Source organism: Melopsittacus undulatus, chromosome 13 (assembly GCF_012275295.1).
Source record: "Melopsittacus undulatus isolate bMelUnd1 chromosome 13, bMelUnd1.mat.Z, whole genome shotgun sequence".
NCBI lineage: Eukaryota > Metazoa > Chordata > Aves > Psittaciformes > Psittaculidae > Melopsittacus > Melopsittacus undulatus.
In genome coordinates, this window is record NC_047539.1 from 5,465,601 (window position 1) to 5,485,591 (window position 19,991).

The window sequence follows — 19,991 nt, forward strand, 5'->3', positions numbered from 1 at the left end:
CTTCCTGTAGGAGCAATTTTACTGCAGTAGTTCTCTGTGTGTGAAAATGATGTTTTTGTGTATGCTTTTTTGTATTACTATTATTTGTGATTCTTTGGCATTTCAGCCTTTTTTAGCGAGGGAGGGATGAAAAAAGCCAGTTGGGTTTTAGCAGGAACTGCTGTTCAACCCCATGTTCACAGGGTGAATAGCTACAGAATTTGGGAAAGGCTGAGCTTCGGAATTTGGGCTCAGACTTAATACCTAGTGATTATGCAAAAGAAAGAGAGCTGGAGCTATCTCTGCTCCACTTCTCCCCTGTGCTTGATGCCACACTGGGAGAGTTCTGGGCTGACTGAAATGAGCTGCTCTCCATTCAGTCTTGAGCTGTGACAGCTTTCTCTGGTTAAATCTCAGTCATGGGCTGTCTTATGGATGGCTGGGCTGCGTAGAGGTGTCACTCCTCAAGGATGCCCTGGCATGCAGTGCATTAGCATCCTTAGTAGCATCCTTAGTTGTTGCTCAGTGCAACAACTTTTCAGTCTCATGCTCTGCCAGTGAGAAGGGACACAAGAAGCTGTGAGGGAGCAGAGGCAGAACATCTGACCTGAACTAGCCAAAGGGATATTCCATAACACAGAACATCAAGCTCAGTGTAGAAAACAGGGGAGTTGGCAGGGAGTTGCTGATTGCTGCTCAGAGATGGGCTGGGCATTGGTCAGTGGGTGGTAAGCAATTGTATTGTGTGTCATTTGTCTGGTTTGGGTTTTATTCCTCTCCTTATTTCCTATTATTATTTTTTACTTCAATTATTAAACTGTTCTTGCTTTGGAGAAGCAGTTATGGTATGAAGCCATCACTCTGGTCTGTAAAAGAACACCTCAGATGAAAGAAAGGCAAACCACAACTCCCCATATGCAAACTAGGTGATCTGGAAACATTGCTGCTGGTCTACAAGACTTTCTCCAAGAGTTGGGTACCTCCTTGTCATGCTGCAGCCTGAAAGGCATTCAGGGAAGTGCAAAGCCCAGTCTTTGGGGTGCAGATACCAAACAACTGCATAGGCACAAGCTGCTCAGTACTGCAGTGCATTGAGCTGGTTGTGTGGTAACAGCACAACAGGCTGATTGTTTGCTATTTCCTCTCAATATTGATGCTGTTGAGCTGGGGAAGAAACACCCCCTGCTTTATTTCCCGCATTGCTGTGTGCCTATAATCTCTTTATTTCCTTGCCATTCATGTAGAAAACAAGGGAGCAGAGAAGGAGGCAGGGACCCGGAGCTGCCCAACGTGTGTGAAGACGAAGCTACATCCTGAAGCTGCCTGGCTGTCATGGGCTGGTCACTCACGTGCTGCTGCTGTTGTACCCATCGTGGTGTTGTCTAGCACACATCTGCCCTCATCACTGAGTCTGGGGCCTGCAAAGCAAACAAAGCCAGAAACAAACATGGACCAACCCAGGAAACCAGACTGGAGGAACCGAGCAGCAATAAGAAGAGCGAGTCCTTGGGCAGCAGGGCTCCAGGGGACTGGCTTGGCCTCACGGGCAGCTGCATTCCTCATGCAAGGTGTCCGTGTGCTCCTCCGTGTGTGCCTTGCTCTCCACTTGTGCTTCACGTGTGGGCTTTATAGTTGGGTGTCTTGGCTGATGAATGTGGTTTTATTTGTACCGCAGCAAACCAAACCTTGTCTTAGGCATCAGTCTCCCCAGAGATGTTCTCTTTGCTCTTTGCATTCTTTATTTCAAGCATCAGGAAAAACAAATACATCAAAGCCAGGTTAAAACCTGGCAATGGTTTTATTTAATGCACTTCTGTGTATCAGGACACAGTCCTGCTCTTGTTGGAGGTGATGGCAAGATTTCTATCAGGTAAATGAGGATGAGATCTTGCTTTTGGAGTGAACTCTCTCACTCTCTGCCTTTCTTCCTCTGCTGTCCCTTCTCTTCTTACCCCTCAGTTTTGCACAGGGTGAATCCTGCCAGCATCAATGGCTTTGGTCAGGGCAACTTCATAAAGCAGAAGGACTACAGGATCCTTCCTTTAATGTGCAGTCAGCCTTTGAATGTCACAAGGATGTGGAGCATTGGGCATGCTCTTACACAGGAAGGCTGAACCCCACTGAGGACATCTGCTACCCAAGTGTGCTCTTCCCAAAGAGCTGGGGCTGCACTCCATCCGCTGCACCCAGTCCTGCATGCATGGACACCGCTCAAAGCTGAAAAGAAGTGGCAGGTTTGGGTTTATTTTATGTAAGGGTGATTTTCTCTCCCTCACTCGTCTCTTGGCTCCTATAAAATCATGTACCCGATGCTTTAAAATTTTAATTTCCTGATAAATGACCCAAACTGGAGGAACTCGCAAGGATTGAGAGGTTTTAGGCTAAGGAAAAGCTACAAATGAGATTAAAACATGATCTTTTGGGGTTTGAGGCTTTATTTTTTAATTTTCTTTTAAGACTGTACTTTTTCTGCACATGCTGCTATTTTATCCATAGATTGCTTCTAAATTTGGGATTAGAAGCCTCATCTCTACAGTTCAACACCAGGTGAGAGATCGTCCTCCAGAGGGCACATGCAGCTATTACAGTGGCTGTTGGCTATGCAGACCATGTGTATGCATCAGGCGTTTTACTCTCACACTCCGAGAGCGAAGCCCAGTGACACCAATCCATCAAAATAATGTCAGTATTCTCCCTTGAGCTTTATGGGGTCTGAGCATGCCCCTGGGAAGCCAATGGGATTGGATTCTTATTTTGTAGTACTTAAATAAAGGACACTGGCAAATCTGGTTCCTACATGATCATCTTACTGCCTCCTTTTTGGTTAATCCTGGGGGTCTGGGACTTTGTCCCTGGACGTGTTTGTGTGAGGGGATACATGTATGAGGGCTGTTGGCAGCAACTGCTATTCCCATCCTCTTTACTGCAGTCTGGTTTGGTGGTTCCCAAGGTTTCTGTAGCTGGGCTTTGCTGCTGATGCCTTCTGCTGCCTGTCCCAGCCTGCTTGTCTTCAGCCACCTTGGTGGGATACCAGAAGCAGTCACCAGCCACATCTTGCCTGTAAGTATTGGGAAGCTGGGAAATAATATTGCAGCTGATGTATTGTATTGAGGAGACCTGTCATTTTTAAAGCAGGCAAAGGCATTAGATCATGTAAATGTTACTGCTGTGGGCTTGTGCTCTGCATCCGGATGGTAACTCCTGCCTGCATTGGTGCACATCTGCCCTCACCAACTGCGTGCTGAGCATCCCCTGGGGCCTGTGGTCTGCTTGGATCCTGCTGCCTTGTAATGAAGATTCAACACCCATTGAAAAGGAGTGAAAACGGAGATGGGAGCTTGGCAAATCAGAGCACAGGGGGCTCCACAGATGCAGGAGGAGGGGCTGGTCAGGGATGTTTGGTCCAGTATTTGCAAGGAAGACAGTGATTCCCTTTTTACAAAGAGTCCCATGGAGGAGGATGAGGGGCGATGGGCACAAAGGAGATTCCAGTCGGGCACAAGAGGAAGATTTTTCCCAATGACAGCAATCAGCCATTGGAATCATCTCCCCAGGGAAGTGGTGGATTCCTCAGTGTTGGACACTGTTAAGGTTTGGCTGGACAGGGTGCTGGGACATCTAAGCTTAGGACATGATTTGTCAGGAAAGGTTGGACCTGGAGGTCCCTTCCAACCTGATGTTGTACAACTCCATGATGATTCTGTGCCTGGTCAGGAGGAACCACTGCCCTTGGAGAGGATGATCTCGGGACACAGACTGCTCTGCTGGGGACAACGCACTGGGATGCCATCACATCCTGCTGCATACAGCGCAGGGATGAGCAGCCCAGAGGAAAGAGCAGGAACAAAGTGTCTGTCCTCCAGTTTGGGGGAAAATGGGCTCTCAGCCTGCGTGGAGTGACCTTGGACATGGACATATCTTGGGAAGTCACCTCACCCCAGGGAGAAAAGGAAGTATTGGTAGTCCTTATATCCCTGGGACTTCTGAGGTCTAAGCAGTACTTGGTTTGTGCCCAAAGAGCTCTAAGACTGCAAATGTAGGGTTACTTATTGTATATTTAATACATGGTAAGAATAATGTGCTAATGCAGTCCGTTGTTGGGGCTATCCTGATGATGCCCAAGAGGGTGGGAGCCAGAGGCGCAAGGCTTTTCTCAGCCTCAACCAAATGATCCTTTACATACCAGCTCTATGTTGTGTTCCTTTAGTGGTAGCTCAAGTGTCACTTCAGATTTTGAGGGGAATGGACATGGTTTATGATTATCCCAAACATTTACTTTTCAGCTGAAAGAAATCCTTGAGCTGTTTCCAGAGGCCCAAGAAATAACCCCAGGTATAGAGCTGAGCTTGTGTCAAACCTCGCTCAGACTGCCAGCCATAGGTGTCTTTCTCTTCTATCTCCCCAAGTCATATCATGTCTCAGCCAGAGAACTGGCATGAAAGGAAGTGTAAACATGGCACAAGCAGCAAGAGAAACACATTTATTCCCGGGGGGGGTAGGACTCCAGCAGGAATATGCTCTGATTCTGGCTTGGCTGAAAAATGAAATCCTGGCTTCTTTATGTGCATGTTTAGGACAGCTTGGAGCAATGCTGCTGCTGCCCTGAAGAGAGGAAGAGACTAGAGAGGGTCTTTGTTTGGCCCACTTATCTGCTCAGGAAAGTCATTCTCTTCAGCTGGATGGTGTGATACTTGTCTTGCTTCTGTCTGAAGGAGGGGATAGGATTTGGCAGGGCTCCTCCAGAAGCAAGAAGAGCTGGTGCAGGGATGCTCCGATGCTTTTGTGTGTGTTTTTCCTTCCAGATCCTCACTTACCTGTGCTGTTCCTGGAGCACTGGGATGCTCTGAACTGTGTTAGCTGGGCTCTGTGTGTTGGGAACAGCTCCTTTTGCCCTGATGTGTGGTGGCAGAGGCAGCCCTGGTCTGCTTTGGTTGGCTTTTCTAGGTGCAAAGACTGAGAGACCCTGAAGGAAATCTCTCTTTTGGGGAAATCAGACATCCCTTTGATCTGCAGGCAGCAGATTTGTTTGTCCTGCTCAACGAATAGCTCCCAGCTTTCAGTTTGGGAGGTAGTGCTAAGTGAAAACCATGGTTTAGTCTCTTCTGTCTGGCACTAGCTTGAAGACATTCACTGCAGTATTCCCCTTTGGGCAGGAATACATCACTGTGAATGTCACATTTGCAAATAAATGAGGTTTTTCAGCTCATTACTGATGTATTGCAGCATGTGAATGGGTGCCTGGAAAACCACTCACTGTGTTCTAACACTGAGCCCTGCACAGGGCTCAGCTTTGGGCCCTGGTTTTCCCAGCGATGTCTCCATGAGAAATGGCAGATGAAGTTTAGTCTGTGGTTTAACCCTGGAGCAGGAGCAGGTCCATGAGGTGCAGAACAGAGAGAGGATTTATAGGGGGCTGTGGGGGGGGGTTTCCAGTGTCTGTGCTGCTGGGGGCAGGAGGAAGACCTGGGAGCTTTGGCTGCAGCACCGTCTCCAGCCTGATCCATGTAGGAGCCTGTGGCCACAAGAGCATCCCCATTGCCAGCCCAGTGAGTGTGGCTGGGCTGTGATGATGTTCTCTGTTCTCAGTGACTCGAGACACAAGGAGCTGCCCAGCAAGACTGGGCTTTCTGAAAGAGAAGTTCCACACATGTTTTCTTTATCATTTCAAGTGTGCATAAGTCAGGCCTGGCCCATTCTGCTCATGGTGGCATCAGTGATGTGTCTTGTTCGTGTCCTGTGGGACCAGCACCTCCTGTCTGGATGGTTGGTTGCTCTTTGCAGGTTTCCTTGTCAGTGTTTGCTGTCTGCTCAGTGATGAGCCACAGTAACAGATGGTCCTTGCCTGGGACATGGATCTCACCTTGGTGTGGATGTGGATAGCAGGAGAGGCAGCTTTCTGTCCCCAGGAGATGGGGATCGGTAATGTAAACACCTTCCCGAGGGAAGGGCTGTGCTGCTGAGACCAGGAGCACGTCAGGTGTCCAGCAGGAACACTGCAGACTGGGAGGCCCTGAACCCAAGAGCCGCGGGCACCGGAACAAGGGGGACACAGAATCCCACAATGGGATCTATAAACTGTGGAATCAGTTTTAAGCAATGTTAAATTTGATGGCTTTGTAACAGCAGCAATGGAGAATTACTGAGGTGCATGGTACATGGAGAGAGAACAGCTGGAGAACAGCCTGAGGATTCTGGTCCAGGATAAATCCGTATAGTTGACATTGTCTTAAGAGAAACAGTCTAGAACAACAGGACACAGGGATAAGGAGTGTCTGGGAATAGCAGGTGTCCAGGATGGGCTACAGGTAAACTAACTGATAAGCAGGAGGACAGCAGGGTTATTATGTCTCTGGTGCTAACGAACCAGTGAAGCTGTAGGAGCATCTACTGCACATGCTCCGAAGGCTGCCAGGACTGATGAAGATTGTTGGAAGAAGTAAACCCCCCTCAGAGACAACCACATTTGTGTGCGCATGTGGGGAACTGCCTGGAACATAACATAATACATACATAGCCTCAGGTATATGTCTGTATGCCCAGTGGCTACATAAGGACGGCTGGTGCAGCAATGTGGGACACACGTTAGGAGGAGCCATCCCCGTGTCTGCCGGTACAAGAACGAACTCCTGCTTGTCAGCTGGAAACCTTCGTTACCAGTTTGTTCCCGGAGGTGTCTCCGGGTCCGTCCCCACCTACGGCCGGGGCAGGGCCGGGGGAAGCCCCCGGGATGGGGGGAACCGGACCCGTTCCCCTCGGCGGACCCCGGTGGTCGGGGAGGGGGGCGCGGAGGGGGCGTGGTCTCGCCCTAAGCCACGCCCATAACAGCCTCTCCCGGCGTGCACCGGGAGCCGATCAGAGCGCAGCGCCGGTTTTCAAATGGGCAGCGGCTGCGGCGGGGCCGGACCCGAGCCGGGATCGGGATAGGGATAAGGATCGGGACCGAGACCGGGATTGAGACCGGACCTGGACCAGGACCAGGATCAGGCTTGACCGAAGCGGGGCCAGGACCAGGATCGAGACCGGGCTCAGGGTTGACCGGAGCGGGGCCGTGCGGCCGCCACGCCTCTCGCCGTGAGTGCGGGCCGGGTGGGTCCGGAGCGCTCCGCTGTGTGTCTGTGTGTGCATGAGGGGGGTTGTGCCGCCGGTGGCCCCCGGGGCTCCGCTCCCCATCACCTCCTCCCCCGGCGCAACAGCCTCACCCTGCTCGCTCCGGGATGGGACGGGGGAACGGGGGGGGGGTGTTGGGGGTGGGCAATAGGGGGATCGTTGGAGGCATTGGGGTGGGGGCCATGGGGAGGGCGGGGTGCTGGGGGCGCACCCTGACCCCCCCTTCCTATCTCCTGTAGGACCATAACGGTGCCAGCCCAGTGCCCCGCACCCGTGGGCCCCGCAGCGGCGTCACCCCCGTGCCTTGTGCTCCAGGACCCCCCAGCAGTCCCCAGCTGTCGTCCCGTCCCCCCGCAGTAATGCTCTGCTGCCCTGCACCCTAGGGCCCCCCAGCATCACCATCCTGGAGGCCCCTGGGACTCTCGCCCTGGGTCCCAGTGTCTTGGAGCCTTCCAGGACTCCCACCCTGGTGCCCAGTGCCCCTGAGCCCCCCAACTGCACCAACCCAGAGCTCTCTGGCAGTTCCACCCCAGGGCCCTGCACCATGGAGCCCTCCAGCAGTGCTCTGCAAGCACCCCTGGACAGCCCTATCCCAGGGCCCAGCAACCTGGAGCCCCCCAACAGTCCCATTGCAGATGCCTGCATCCTGGAGCCCCCCAGCAGTCCCATTGCAGATGCCTGCATCCTGGAGCCCCCCAGCAGTCCCATTGCAGATGCCTGCATCCTGGAGCCCCCCAGCAGTCCCATTCCAGATGCCTGCATCCTGGAGCCCCCCAGCAGTCCCATTCCAGATGCCTGCATCCTGGAGCCCCCCAGCAGTCCCATTGCAGATGCCTGCATCCTAGAGCCCCCCAGCAGTCCCATTCCAGATGCCTGCATCCTGGAGCCCCCCAGCAGTCCCATTCCAGATGCCTGCATCCTGGAGCCCCCCAGCAGTCCCATTCCAGATGCCTGCATCCTGGAGCCCCCCAGCAGTCCCATTGCAGATGCCTGCATCCTGGAGCCCCCTAGCAGTCCCATTGCAGATGCCTGCATCCTGGAGCCCCCCAGCAGTCCCATTCCAGATGCCTGCATCCTAGAGCCCCCCAGCAGTCCCATTGCAGATGCCTGCATCCTAGAGCCCCCCAGCAGTCCCATTCCAGATGCCTGCATCCTAGAGCCCCCCAGCAGTCCCATTCCAGATGCCTGCATCCTAGAGCCCCCCAGCAGTCCCATTCCAGATGCCTGCATCCTGGAGCCCCCCAGCAGTCCCATTGCAGATGCCTGCATCCTGGAGCCCCCCAGCAGTCCCACCCCAGCCACCTGCATCCTGGAGCCCCCCAGCAGTCCCACCCTGCCACAACGGGACATTGGCACTAGCGTCACCCCGGTGCCCACTGCAGCCACCAGCACCAGAGTCACCCCGGTGCACACTGCAGCCACCGGCACCAGCATCACCCCAGTGCCCACTGCAGTCACTAGCACCAGCATCACCCCAGTGCACACTGCAGCCACGGGCACCAGCATCACCCCAGTGCACACTGCAGCCACTGGCACCAGCATCACTCCAGTGCACACTGCAGCCACGGGCACCAGCATCACCCCAGTGCCCACTGCAGCCACCGGCACCAGCATCACCCCAGTGCCCACTGCAGCCACCGGCACCAGCATCACCCCGGTGCACACTGCAGCCATCGGCACCAGCATCACCCCGGTGCACACTGCAGCCACCAGCACCAGCATCACCCCAGTGCACACTGCAGCCACGGGCACCAGCATCACCCCAGTGCACACTGCAGCCATCGGCACCAGCGTCACCCCAGTGCACACTGCAGCCACTGGCACCAGCATCACCCCAGTGCACACTGCAGCCATCGGCACCTTCATGACCCCGCGGTACCTGCGGGAGAGCAGCATCAACACATCCACGGGTCCTCCTCCCTGTGCCAAGGACAGCGCTGCCGAAACAGACTCCCTGCTCTGGCTGTAAGTGTGGGGATGAGCATCCCCCCGGGCAGGGCTGTGGCACTTGTGGACTGTCCCTGCCACAAACCCTCTCTCTGTCCCCAGCTGTCCCCGGGAGCAGATGAAGTCCCTGCCGCGGGCAGAGCTGGAGGGGCGGCTGGCGAGTGCCCTCATCATCATCGAGGCCCTGTCGCTCCAGCTGCGGGACTGGAATGAGAACCAGCGATCCCTGCCTGGTGTGGGGCCGGCTGAGCAGAGGGAGGCACTCACCCAGACCGATGTCACCTACCCCGAAGGGGTAAGAGTCCTCACTGGGGCGATGCCAGCCTGCTCCTGCAGCGTTGGTGCTGCTGTGGGACCGTGGCTCTGCAGCCCAGTGGAGTGGAAGTAAAGCTCACAGCATCATGCCCCCAGTGCTGCTCCAGCCGCATTATCTCGCCTGGCTCAACCTGCTGAGCTTGCTGGGTTTGATCCCTTTGTGCCGGGAAGCATCCATGGCACATGTTTGGGGCAGAATGGGAGGGTCATGGAGAAGCAATAGAGCAGGGCTGGTGCAAAGCCCCCCACTCTGCCACGGTGCCCTTAGGAGGAGATCTACTGCAACCTCTACCTGGAGCTGCGGAGGAGGATGGATGCTCTGCAGCGGCAGCGGGGACGGGAGCAGGACCTGCATCAGCAGCTGCAGATGGCTGTGGAGCACATGGTGTGTGGTGGATGTGTGCTGAGCCATGGGTCTCAGCCAGGCACTGTGTGTGTGTGTGGTGTGTGCTCAGCCTGAGCACTGGTGTCCTTGTCCCTTCCCCAGCATGCCTGGGACAGGCAGCGCCCCGTGTTCCAGGACCTCGTGGACACCTGTTCCCAGAGCCTGCAGGATGAGCGGAGAACACTTGTCCAGCAGGTGAGACCTGGACCCCTTCCCCATGGATGTGGGGAGCACTGCCACACACAGCAGACATCACCTGTACCATCACTGTCTCCTCTCGTAGCAGGAGCAGGTGAGCACCCTGGTGTCCCGGTGCCAGGCCCTGCTGGAAAGGGTTCCCAGCAAGCTGCAGAGCTGCCTGGAGGAGTTGGATGCCATGAGGCAGCAAGTGGATGAAGCCCTCCAAGCCAAGCAGGAGGTCGGGTGTTACCTTGTGCTGGCTGGCCCCAGGCAGGGGCTGATTTGGGGATACCCCATAGGAAAGAGCATCCCAAAGCAAGCCCAGAGCGCACTGTGTCTCTGCAGGCATCTCATCAGCTGGAGGAGACCTCGGTGGCCCTGCAGGACACAGTGGCTAAGCTGGAGCAGTTGACAGTGGCCAACTCGTGCCTCCGCGCAGGTATGGGTGATGATGTGGGGCTGGAGCTGCCCCTGTGTCCCCCCCACACTGACAGCTCTGCCCCTTGCAGACCACAGCTCCCTGGTGACCAGCCTGGCCAGCCTGGAGCAGGAGCGGGATGCGCTGCGGCAGGAGAATGAGAAGCAGCAGGAGGAGATGGCCTCGTGGGTTTGAGCCCTGGGGCAGGGCATTGGTGTGTGTGTGCCCCATAGACACCTCCTGCCACCCTGATCCCATCCCATCCCTGCAGGCTGGCGCTGGAGCGGGAAGTGCTGCAGCGGGAACGCGATGGATTGTGCCAGGAGCTGCGGGAGGCAACCGAGTGCCGGGAGGTAAGAGCTGCCTGACCCTGCCCACACCATCACGCGCTGCCAGCTCCCATCATGTCCTCATGGGAATGCTGGAGGCTGGCCAGGAGCAGGATTAGCCCTTCCATAGCAGGGGGATGAGGGTGGTTGGCTTCCTGCACGTAGTGCAGCAGCTCCTCCTGCAGCAGTGATTGCTGGGATGAGGCAGAAAGCTGTCCAGGAGAGTTTTCCCACTGGATGCAGATGTGGTGTTGTCCCCAGAAACTGCCCTATGTCCCTGCTGGTCTCCAAGGGTAAAGCTGCCCCTAATAGGAAACAGCACCCTGTGCCAATGGGTCCCCTTACCCATGGCTGTGTCCCCCCCATCCTCTTGCAGTTCCTGGAGCAGGAGAACCAAACGTCCTGCACTCAGCTGCAGGAGGTGGAGGCCAGGCTGAGGTCCACGCTGGACACGCTGCAGGAGGAAAGACAGCAGCACAAGGAGCTGATGGATTCCCACCAGCGCCTGCGGTACTGGCCCCGCTATGGGCACTGCTTGAACCCCTCTGCTTTGGGGGATTCGAGCCCCTTTAGGAAGGTGGGGGATCCAAAGCTGGACATGACTCTGGTGTGGTTGCCCAGGCGGGTGGATGGGGCGGTGGGAAAGGCTGGTACATCCCATCTTGGTACATCCCATCTTGGTACATCCCATCCCCTAAATCCATGAGGTTTGCACCACCCCTGGGTCACGGTGGGAGGCAGGCATGGGAAACATCCCCATCCCATGCTGAGGAAGGGGAACACTGCTCCCACTGAGGTTGATGCCATCCCACAGGGAGAAGCAGGCTGCTCTCAGCAAGGAGCTGGAGAGCACCAAGGCCGAGCTCCTCGACATGCAGTGTAAGAGGAACAAAATCTCCTGGTGCTCCAAGGACATCGTGGAGAACAAGATGCGGCTGCAGGAGCTCGCTGAGTGCCTCAGGGCTGCTCTGCAGGAGGAGGTGGGAGCTTTGCCTTGGGGGTGGCCTGAGGAGGAGGCAGACACCCCATGTTTCGAGCCCCCCATTGCCATGGCAGAGCTGTCACTGCTCTTCCTCCCCTCTGAAGGATGATGCTGCTGCTGCCCCATTGAAAAGCAGAACCTGGACCCCAGTCACACGTACTCGAGGCTGGCAGACCCCGTACCGTGTCCGGACCCCCGCCTGTCACACACCGATGTTCCAGACCCCACGATGTGCCACAGGGAGCTTCTCTGTGGCCAGTGTCCTGAAAGCTGTGTCCGGAGAAGGTGAGCTGGTACCCACTGCATGGCAGGGATGCGGATCCCTTCCTCCTGTCCTCCCTGGGAGTGCCTGGATTTCATTATAGCAGCTATGGGTTGGGTCGTGGCTCCAGCAAGCATCCAGGGTCTCCTCTGAGTGCCCTTGGATGGATGCGAGCTCGAGGTGTGCTCCCTGCAACACACAAGGCACAGAGCATCTACCCTCTTCTCTTGCAGATGCTGATGAAGCTGCTGGAGCTGGGAGTGCATTAACCAAGGACAAACTTGCTGCTACACCAAAGGCAATAGGTACTGGGGCTGTCACCCTGCCCTGGGCTCTGCATGGGGGATGATCAGGATGCCTTCCTGCTTGGCTCTGTGTCCCCTGATGCTCTCTCACAGGCTTCTGCCCTGCCCACAGAGCCTGAGGATGATTTGCTGGACAGTGTGAAGCAGCTGAAGTCTGTGGTGTCTGACCTCGCCATGCTGAGCTACCGCGTGCAGGACCGGGAACAGAGCAATTTCAAGGCGCTGCGGACAGAGATGTGAGTTCAGTGGGGCTCATGTTGAGGAATGGCCATGAGCAGCCTTGCTGGGACCTGCTCTTGCCCCAGCCCTGGGTTTTCCAGCTGGCGGGATCCCCAGAGGGTGTTTGGTACCCGGCACCGTGCTCGGCTGTGATCCCCATCCCCTCAGCACTGGTGCTGTCCTCTCCCAGCTCCAACCTGCAGCTCCGTTTGGAGACGGTGACAACAGAGAGCGAGGAGAAGATCAATGCCCAGGCTGCCACCATCGCCAAGCTGAACAAGACCCTGACGGGCAAGCTCAAGGTGAGCTGGTGCCAGAAGTGGGCCAGCACTCAGGCCAGGGCAGAGCCAAACTGGGACAGGCGCTGATCTAGGACACGGAGGAATCTGGGTGACCGGCTCTGGAGGTGCCCCATGGGTGCTCCTGGCTCGCCTGACCTTCTGGAACAGGACAAAACCTGCTCCCCCCTCGGGCACTGAGGGCACCCGGGGCCAGGCACTGCCTGACACTGCTTCTTCCCCCTGTGTAGATGGAGAAGGAGCTGCAGGACGCGGTGAACCAACAGGAAAAGAAGATGCTGCAACACATTGACCAGAGTGCGGAGATCTCGGTGTGTGATGGGGCTGTGCCGGGCTGCATGCCCGGGGGTGCAGGCTCCAGGACCCCCCTCTCAGCACCTCCTGTCCCTCACAGAGGCTCAAGGAAGAGATTCGTGATCTGAAGCGCTCACAGCAGCACGCAGAGACAGAGGCCAAGGTGCTGTGGAAGGAGATGAGGGAACAGAGACCCAAGGAGGACACTGTCCATGTGCAGGACCGAGTGCTGCAGCAGCAGGAGGTGAGGCTGGGGGGGGTTCTGCTGTCATGTCCCATCCTGCAGGACCCCATGGACAGGGTCCCCCCACCTTGGCTCTTGCCCCGCAGTGATGCTTTGCTCTTGTTGCAGCTGAACAGACTGCGGTTGCTGCTCATGGAGAGGGTGCAGGAGAACCTGAGGCTCGCGGATAATGTATGGAGGACCCGTGGGTTTAGTCCCCTATTCCCTGGCCAGCTTTAGGTCAGGTTCCTGACAGGCATCTCCCACCACAGGTCCAGTGGCTGGAGGTGCAGCTCAATAGCGTCCAGAGAGCGCTGAGGAGCCATGAGGAGATGCAGAAGAAGATGAAGGAGGTGAGGGTTGTTCGTTGCTCTCAGCCTTGCTGTGACTGCAGCTCCACCACCCCTCATCCCAATCACTGTCCCTAACACTGCTGCCATCCCCAGGTCCTGGTGGCTGTTCCTGACACGGCCCTGGTGTTCCAGGAGCATCACAGCCTGCTGCAGTACCTGGGCTTGAAGCCAGAGAGTGTCTGCAAGGATGCTTTGGAGCCGCAATAGCCCCCGGGGTGAAACCTTCCCCTTTTCAAAGGTGCAATCATTTCCTGAATAAAGTTGTGTTGGCATCCTCCCTGCCCCATGTGCTGCATGCAGGCAGCTCCCGGTGCCCTGGGTGGGGACAACTGGTCCGGCTTGTGCCGCCTGCTCCCGCTCCATCCCTGTCACGGGGCCATGGGCACGGCTCCCTGCCACCCCAGGGCCTCTGCTGCTTGGCAGGGAACAGGCACCGTGTTCCCCAGGCAGCAGCACGGCTCCTCCTCCTGCCCTAGATTCCCTCTGTGCCTCCCTCCTGCCTCCCCACTGTGGGGGTACCGGAGGCTGGATCCTGCACCTCCAGCATGGGGCATGTGGGGATGGTTTTCCCCATTCCCAGTGTGCTTCTGGCATGAAGCAGCATGGAATCATAATATTTAGGGTTGGAAAGGACCTTAATATCATCCAGTTCCAACCCCCTGCCATGGGCAGGGACACCTCCCATGAGACCATGTCACCCAAGGCTCTGTCCAACGGGGCCTTGAACATGGATGGGTCATTTACCTCTTCTTTGGGCAGCTTGTTCCATGGTCTCACCCTTGAACTTCCTCCTTGTATCTGACCTGACCTTCCTGTGTTTCAGTTTAAACCTGTTTCATCAGGTGCCATGGACTTGTGCACATTCAAGTTTCTAAGATGATCTCAAGCCTGATCCTTTCCTAGTTCCTGCTTCTGCCTTCCAAGACTTGAGCAGTGTGCTCAAAGAATTGTGAGGCTCATTCCTCAAATCCAGGGTCACCAGTTACCCAGTTTCCTTCTGGAGAGGGCCCATGTTATCCTGAGCCTTCCTTTTGGCAGCAATACACCTATAGAAGCTCTTCCGGTTATCTTGGCCATCCCTGGCCAGACCCAATCCTGTCTGTGCCTGACCTGAACCACAGCATCCCCTGGGTGCTGTGAGAGCTGCCAGCCAAGCACTGGGAGCTCAGCCAGCTCCTGCTCCCAGCCCCCACCTTGTCCCCTGCTGCTGCTTGGGGGGCTCCCTTGGGGGCTCCTCTGCTCCCAGCACGATTCCATCCTCATCTCCCTCCTTCCCTACTGGGGCATCTCCTGCGGGATCCCCCTCCCCGTGTTCCCGACCCCAAGGATGCTCCCTGTCAGCACGGGGGCCATGCAGCACCTCCCTCCCTTGTCACAGCCCAGAATAGCAGTTCCAACAAGTGCTCTGGTTTTTAATGGCCCGTTTCTCCATGCCTGGGGGGGGATGTGACATTTCCCTGCCCTCTGCCGCAGCCCTGTGCCCTGTCTGGGGCGGGTGTTGCAACACCCTGGGTGCTGGCACCTTTATTTACCCTTGCACCCAGAGGTGTTCAGGGTTGCGATTCTGTTCACTGGGTGTGTAAATGGATCACGGGGGAGCAGCACTCGCTGCTTCCTCATTGTGTCCTTCCCTGCTGTGGGATATATCCCCCCCCCGCTGAAGATGCCAGGCTGGCTGGTGCTGGGATGCAGGGGGAGATGCGCTCCTATTCCCGGGATTAAGGCCATGCAGGGCGCATGAGCCCTCCTTTTACGGCGGGGATTCAGGAGAGCAGGGCTCTGGCAGGCAGCCCGGGCACTGCTATTGTCCCTGCTCCGGATCCCGGCGGCTTTGGGGGGCTGAGAACCCCCCACCCTGGCCTGTGCTGCTGGGCCTTGGGGTCTCAATGGGGTGGCAGCAGTGGGGTGGCACACGGGGGGAGCTTTGGTCCAGAGGTGATGGGGAAGGACCCTGCCTGTAGCTGACAGTGGTAATGGGTTAGGGGGGTACAGTGGGGTCCCTGGTCCAGAGGTGATGAGGGGAAGGTGCCTGCTTCTAGCTGATAGTGGCAGTAAGATGGCACACAGTGTGGTTCCCAGCCTGAGGGTGGAACAGGGGGGTCCCTGGTTTAGGGGATGATAAAGGTGCTTGTAGCTGACAGTGGTGATAAACGGGATACAGAGGAGTTCTTGGCCTGGAGGTGATGAGGGGGAAGTTTCCTGCGTACAGCTTACAGTGGTAATAGGGGAGCACAGGGGGGTTCCAGCCTGGAGGGCGGCACAGGGGTGATGAGGGGATGGTCCCCACCTGTAGCTGGCAGCGGTAACAGGGGGGTTGGGGGCGTCCCTGGTCCGGAGGTGATGGGAAGGTCGGTGCCTGCAGCACACAGCAGCACCGGGGGGCACATGGGGGTCCCAGCAGGGGCTGTAGCCCCGGGGCTCCCATCGCGGGTAGGAGCGGCGGCTGCCGCCGGGGGGGGTGTGCGGGCGGGGGCGGGGGGGGGCGGAGCGGGCGGGGGGGCCGGTCCTGCCGGGTGCCGCCCCGCCGGTCACGTAGCTCTGCGGCACCGCAGCCCCATTTACCGCGGGGCCGGAGCTCGCAGCCCGCAGTCCGCGCTCATCGCCGCCCGCCCTGCACGGTAAGGGGGGACCGGGAGACGGGGGGTGGTGGGGGGGACCCCATCGGTGGGACCCCATCGGTGGGACCCCATCGGTGGGACCCCATCGGTGGGACCCGGCCGCCCCAGCAGGGCTCCGGGATGGATCCGTGCGACGCCATCCCGGGGATCTGGCAGGGCTGGGGGGGCTCTGGAGCGGACGGACCCCCGGCAGGGGGGTGTTGTTGGATGGGGGCAGCCTGGAGCCAGCCCCTGCGCTGGCGCAGCCCGAGCCCAAGCGGTGCTGCCGGGGATCGCCGGCCCGGTGGGACGCACCCGGCCCGGACGGCGCCATCCCCGGGGTACCCCAGACCTCGGGGTACCGCAGGTCTCGGGTAGTACCACCCGTTGGGTCCACCCTCCTCAGGTAGCGCCATTCCCGGCGTGTTTCCGCCTCTCCCTTCCCCGGTGTCCCCGTCCCCGCGCTGCCGCCGTTCCCCGCGGGGTACCCTCGGCTCCGGGGTACCTCCATCCCCGGTCCCCCCGTGTCCCGTGCCTGCCCCGTGGTGCTGCGCTCCCTCAAGATGGCTGGGCTGGGGGCGGGCGAGCAGGCAGCAAAATGGCTGGGAGCTCCCCGGCATCCTCCACGAGGCCCGGGCCGGGGTGAGGGCAGCCGCCTGCTGATGCAACGCGCCCGCCCCGTGGGGGGGTCCCCGGTACCGGTGGCAGACGGAGGTGCCGCCCCGTCGGTGCGTGACTCAGAGCCCGTCTGCTCGCAGCCGCCACCATGACGCACCAATACCCCGCGCTGACGGCCGAGCAGAAGAAGGAGCTGTCGGACATCGCGCTGCGCATCGTGGCCCCGGGCAAGGGCATCTTGGCTGCAGATGAGTCCGTAGGTCAGTGGCTTTGGGGGGGAATCCATCCCGACACCCCTTCATCCGCTGCACCCGAGGCTGATGAGGGTGCTGGGTGCCCGCAGGGAGCATGGCGAAGCGCCTCAACCAGATCGGGGTGGAGAACACGGAGGAGAACCGCCGGCTGTACCGCCAGATCCTCTTCAGCGCCGACAGCCGGGTGAAGAAATGCATTGGGGGGGTCATCTTCTTCCACGAGACCATGTACCAGAAGGCTGACGATGGAACCCCCTTCGTGCAGATGATCAAGGATAAGGGCATCGTCGTGGGCATCAAGGTGTGGGGGGTGTCCGGTGGGTTTGGGGGGTGCTTGGAGGGTGCTGGTGGGGCTCAGCGCTGCTGTCCCCTTCTCTCTACAGGTAGACAAGGGTGTTGTGCCGCTGGCTGGGACCGATGGCGAGACCACCACGCAGGGTAGGTGCAGTGGGTAGTGGGATGGGTGCCGTGGGGTTTGGGGCTGTGGGGCTGACACGCTGTCTGGCAGGTCTGGATGGGCTGTCGGAGCGTTGTGCCCAGTACAAGAAGGATGGGGCTGACTTTGCCAAGTGGCGCTGTGTGCTGAAGATCAGTGACAACACTCCCTCTCCCCTCGCCATCATGGAGAATGCCAATGTCCTGGCCCGCTATGCCAGCATCTGCCAGCAGGTATGTGTCTGTGCCCAGGCATCGCCCCACAGGGTGGGCATTGACCCATGGGATGGGTGTTGACCCCACAGACCCATGGGGCTCAGCATTGCGCCTGTGCCTGGGTATCCCCCCTGGAGCTGTATATCAACCCATGGGCTAGGCAGCACTCACATGGATGGGCATTGCCCCCCAGAACCAGGCATTGCCCCATAGGGTGGGCATCACCCATGGGATCAAGCACGAATTCATGGGAATAGGCATTTTTTCATGGGGCTGGGCATCAGCCCACAAACATGGACATTGTTCCATGGAGCTCAATGCCCAAGGGTGGGCATTGAGCCTCGGGGCTGAGCATCATCCTGGGTCCAGTCATTGGTCCTCATGGGGATATCCATGGACATCCCTATGATGGCATCTGCATGGTGTTTGCAGAACGGCATCGTGCCCATCGTGGAACCAGAGATCCTGCCTGATGGTGACCACGACCTCAAGCGCTGCCAGTACGTGACGGAGAAGGTGAGTGCTGGGGTAGGCAGCAGGGCAGGCACCCTGCCCTCTGGGCTGTGCTGTGCCAGAGGGACTCCATGCTGCCTGTCCCCACCAGGTGCTGGCAGCTGTCTACAAGGCACTGAGCGACCACCATGTCTACCTGGAGGGCACCCTGCTGAAGCCCAACATGGTGACCCCAGGGCACTCCTGCCCCACCAAGTACAGCCCTGAGGAGATTGCCATGGCCACTGTCACTGCCCTGCGTCGCACCGTGCCCCCCGCCGTGCCAGGTACCAGCACCAGGACAGGATGGGGACACAAAGGGGGATGCCCTGCGGCCCCTCACAGTGAGCCGTAACCCTGCTCTCTGCAGGTGTCACCTTCCTGTCCGGGGGTCAGAGCGAGGAGGAGGCTTCCATCAACCTCAACGCCATCAACACGTGCCCGCTGATGCGGCCATGGGCTCTCACCTTCTCCTATGGGCGGGCGCTGCAGGCATCGGCGCTGAGCGCCTGGCGCGGGCAGAGGGACAACGCCACCGCTGCCACTGAGGAGTTCGTCAAGCGTGCAGAGGTGATGGGGTGGCACCAGGGACGGTGCCCCTTGGGATAGGGGATGCTGAGGGTGATGGGAGACGCCGAGGGCTGTGCCCCATAGGACAAGGGATGTCATGGTCCCCATGGAGGGGATTCAGCATTGTCTCCATGGGGGACAGTGAGAGTTTGGTCCCCATGGGAAAATGGGGATGCCAAAGGCCACGTCCCCGTGGGTGACACAGGACACTGACAGCTGGGTCCCTATGTGAAGAGTGATGCCAAAAGCAATGTCCTGTGGGGTAATATGGGTTCCACCAAGGGTTGTGCCTGGTGAGATGGGGGATGCCAAGCGCTCTGTCCCCATGGGAGGAGGAGGCCAAGGGCTGTGGTGTTGCAGGGGACACTGAGGGTCCCCATGAGCTGGGGGGACCCCGAGGGCTGTACTCATGGAGGTCACTGATGTCTCCTCTCCCTGCAGGTGAACGGGCTGGCGGCGCTGGGCAAGTACGAGGGCAGCGGGGACGACTCGGGGGCCGCCGGGCAGTCCCTGTACGTGGCCAACCACGCTTACTGAGCCCCTGTGTGCACCCCAGCGGCCCCCTCCCTGCACCGCTCACATCCCACTTCCCCCCCAGCCACCCCAGGGAGCCGCCACGCGGGGAGGGGAAGGGGAGCGCGCCCCACGGGCGGCCCCACGCAGATGAAATGGGGGGGGGGGGTCCTGGTTATACTCGGCCCCCTTGAAGAGAAACACCCGAGTGCCCCTGTTGGTGTGGGGGGCTCTGGCCAGGCCGCGTGGTGGGGGGGCAGGAGGGGAGGTCTGGGGGGCCGTGCCCCCGCCCTGCCGTAGCTTCGCAGTCCCGGTTGCTGCCGCCCTCGGGGCGCCTGTGTTGTGTTCGCCATGTGCACCCCATGTGTACCACATAGCCTAACAGCGAATAAACGGTAGAGACAGCGCCGCGCCGCCTCCTCCCTCGCCGCAAGGCACTGGGGCACCGTGCGCTGCCCCATCGCGGGCTGCCCCATCGCGGGCCGCCCCGTCCCTCGGTCCTGCTCACACGTGCAATGAGCTGTGCCCGGTCTCAGCCCACACACACACATAGAGGGACTACGGGAGCCCGGGGGGGGATGTGACCAGTGCTTCCTATGGGCTATGTGGTGTGAGGAGCCCCTGGGCAGCCTCTGCCCCTCCGCGGCCCCGTTTCCTGCCCCATTCCCAACCGCGGGGCTCAGATGCCCACAGGGGCAG

General features: G+C 58.6%; 3 protein-coding genes across 3 annotated transcripts in view; all 3 read left to right on the plus strand.

The window, feature by feature from the left end:
• CAMKK1 (calcium/calmodulin dependent protein kinase kinase 1) overlaps window positions 1–2,777 on the plus strand; it is an 85,662-nt gene extending 82,885 nt beyond the window's left edge. The window contains exon 16 of the mRNA XM_034069036.1: window positions 1,224–2,777. Coding sequence (XP_033924927.1) covers window positions 1,224–1,296 — 73 coding nt within the window. The 3' untranslated portion in view covers window positions 1,297–2,777. The remainder of the gene's footprint in view (window positions 1–1,223) is intronic.
• A 4,853-nt stretch (window positions 2,778–7,630) lies between these two features.
• On the plus strand, window positions 7,631–13,870 carry SPAG5 (sperm associated antigen 5). The gene is made up of 20 exons (XM_034068949.1): window positions 7,631–8,510; window positions 8,649–9,051; window positions 9,136–9,328; window positions 9,617–9,733; window positions 9,836–9,928; window positions 10,017–10,151; window positions 10,259–10,352; window positions 10,423–10,516; window positions 10,603–10,684; window positions 11,037–11,170; window positions 11,475–11,640; window positions 11,747–11,927; window positions 12,138–12,209; window positions 12,322–12,445; window positions 12,619–12,730; window positions 12,958–13,038; window positions 13,122–13,265; window positions 13,374–13,436; window positions 13,517–13,597; window positions 13,691–13,870. The coding sequence occupies exons 1-20, from the start codon at window positions 7,631–7,633 to the stop codon at window positions 13,802–13,804; spliced, it is 3,363 nt and encodes a 1,120-aa protein (XP_033924840.1). The 3' UTR covers window positions 13,805–13,870.
• Window positions 13,871–16,095: 2,225 nt separating this feature from the next.
• On the plus strand, window positions 16,096–19,700 carry ALDOC (aldolase, fructose-bisphosphate C). Its single transcript, XM_034069060.1, has 9 exons — window positions 16,096–16,215; window positions 16,953–17,072; window positions 17,156–17,367; window positions 17,450–17,504; window positions 17,575–17,735; window positions 18,150–18,233; window positions 18,322–18,496; window positions 18,580–18,779; window positions 19,221–19,700. Exons 2-9 carry the CDS (start codon window positions 16,961–16,963, stop codon window positions 19,314–19,316), a joined length of 1,095 nt encoding a protein of 364 aa, XP_033924951.1. The 5' UTR covers window positions 16,096–16,215; window positions 16,953–16,960; the 3' UTR covers window positions 19,317–19,700.
• The last annotated feature ends 291 nt before the right edge of the window (window positions 19,701–19,991 follow it).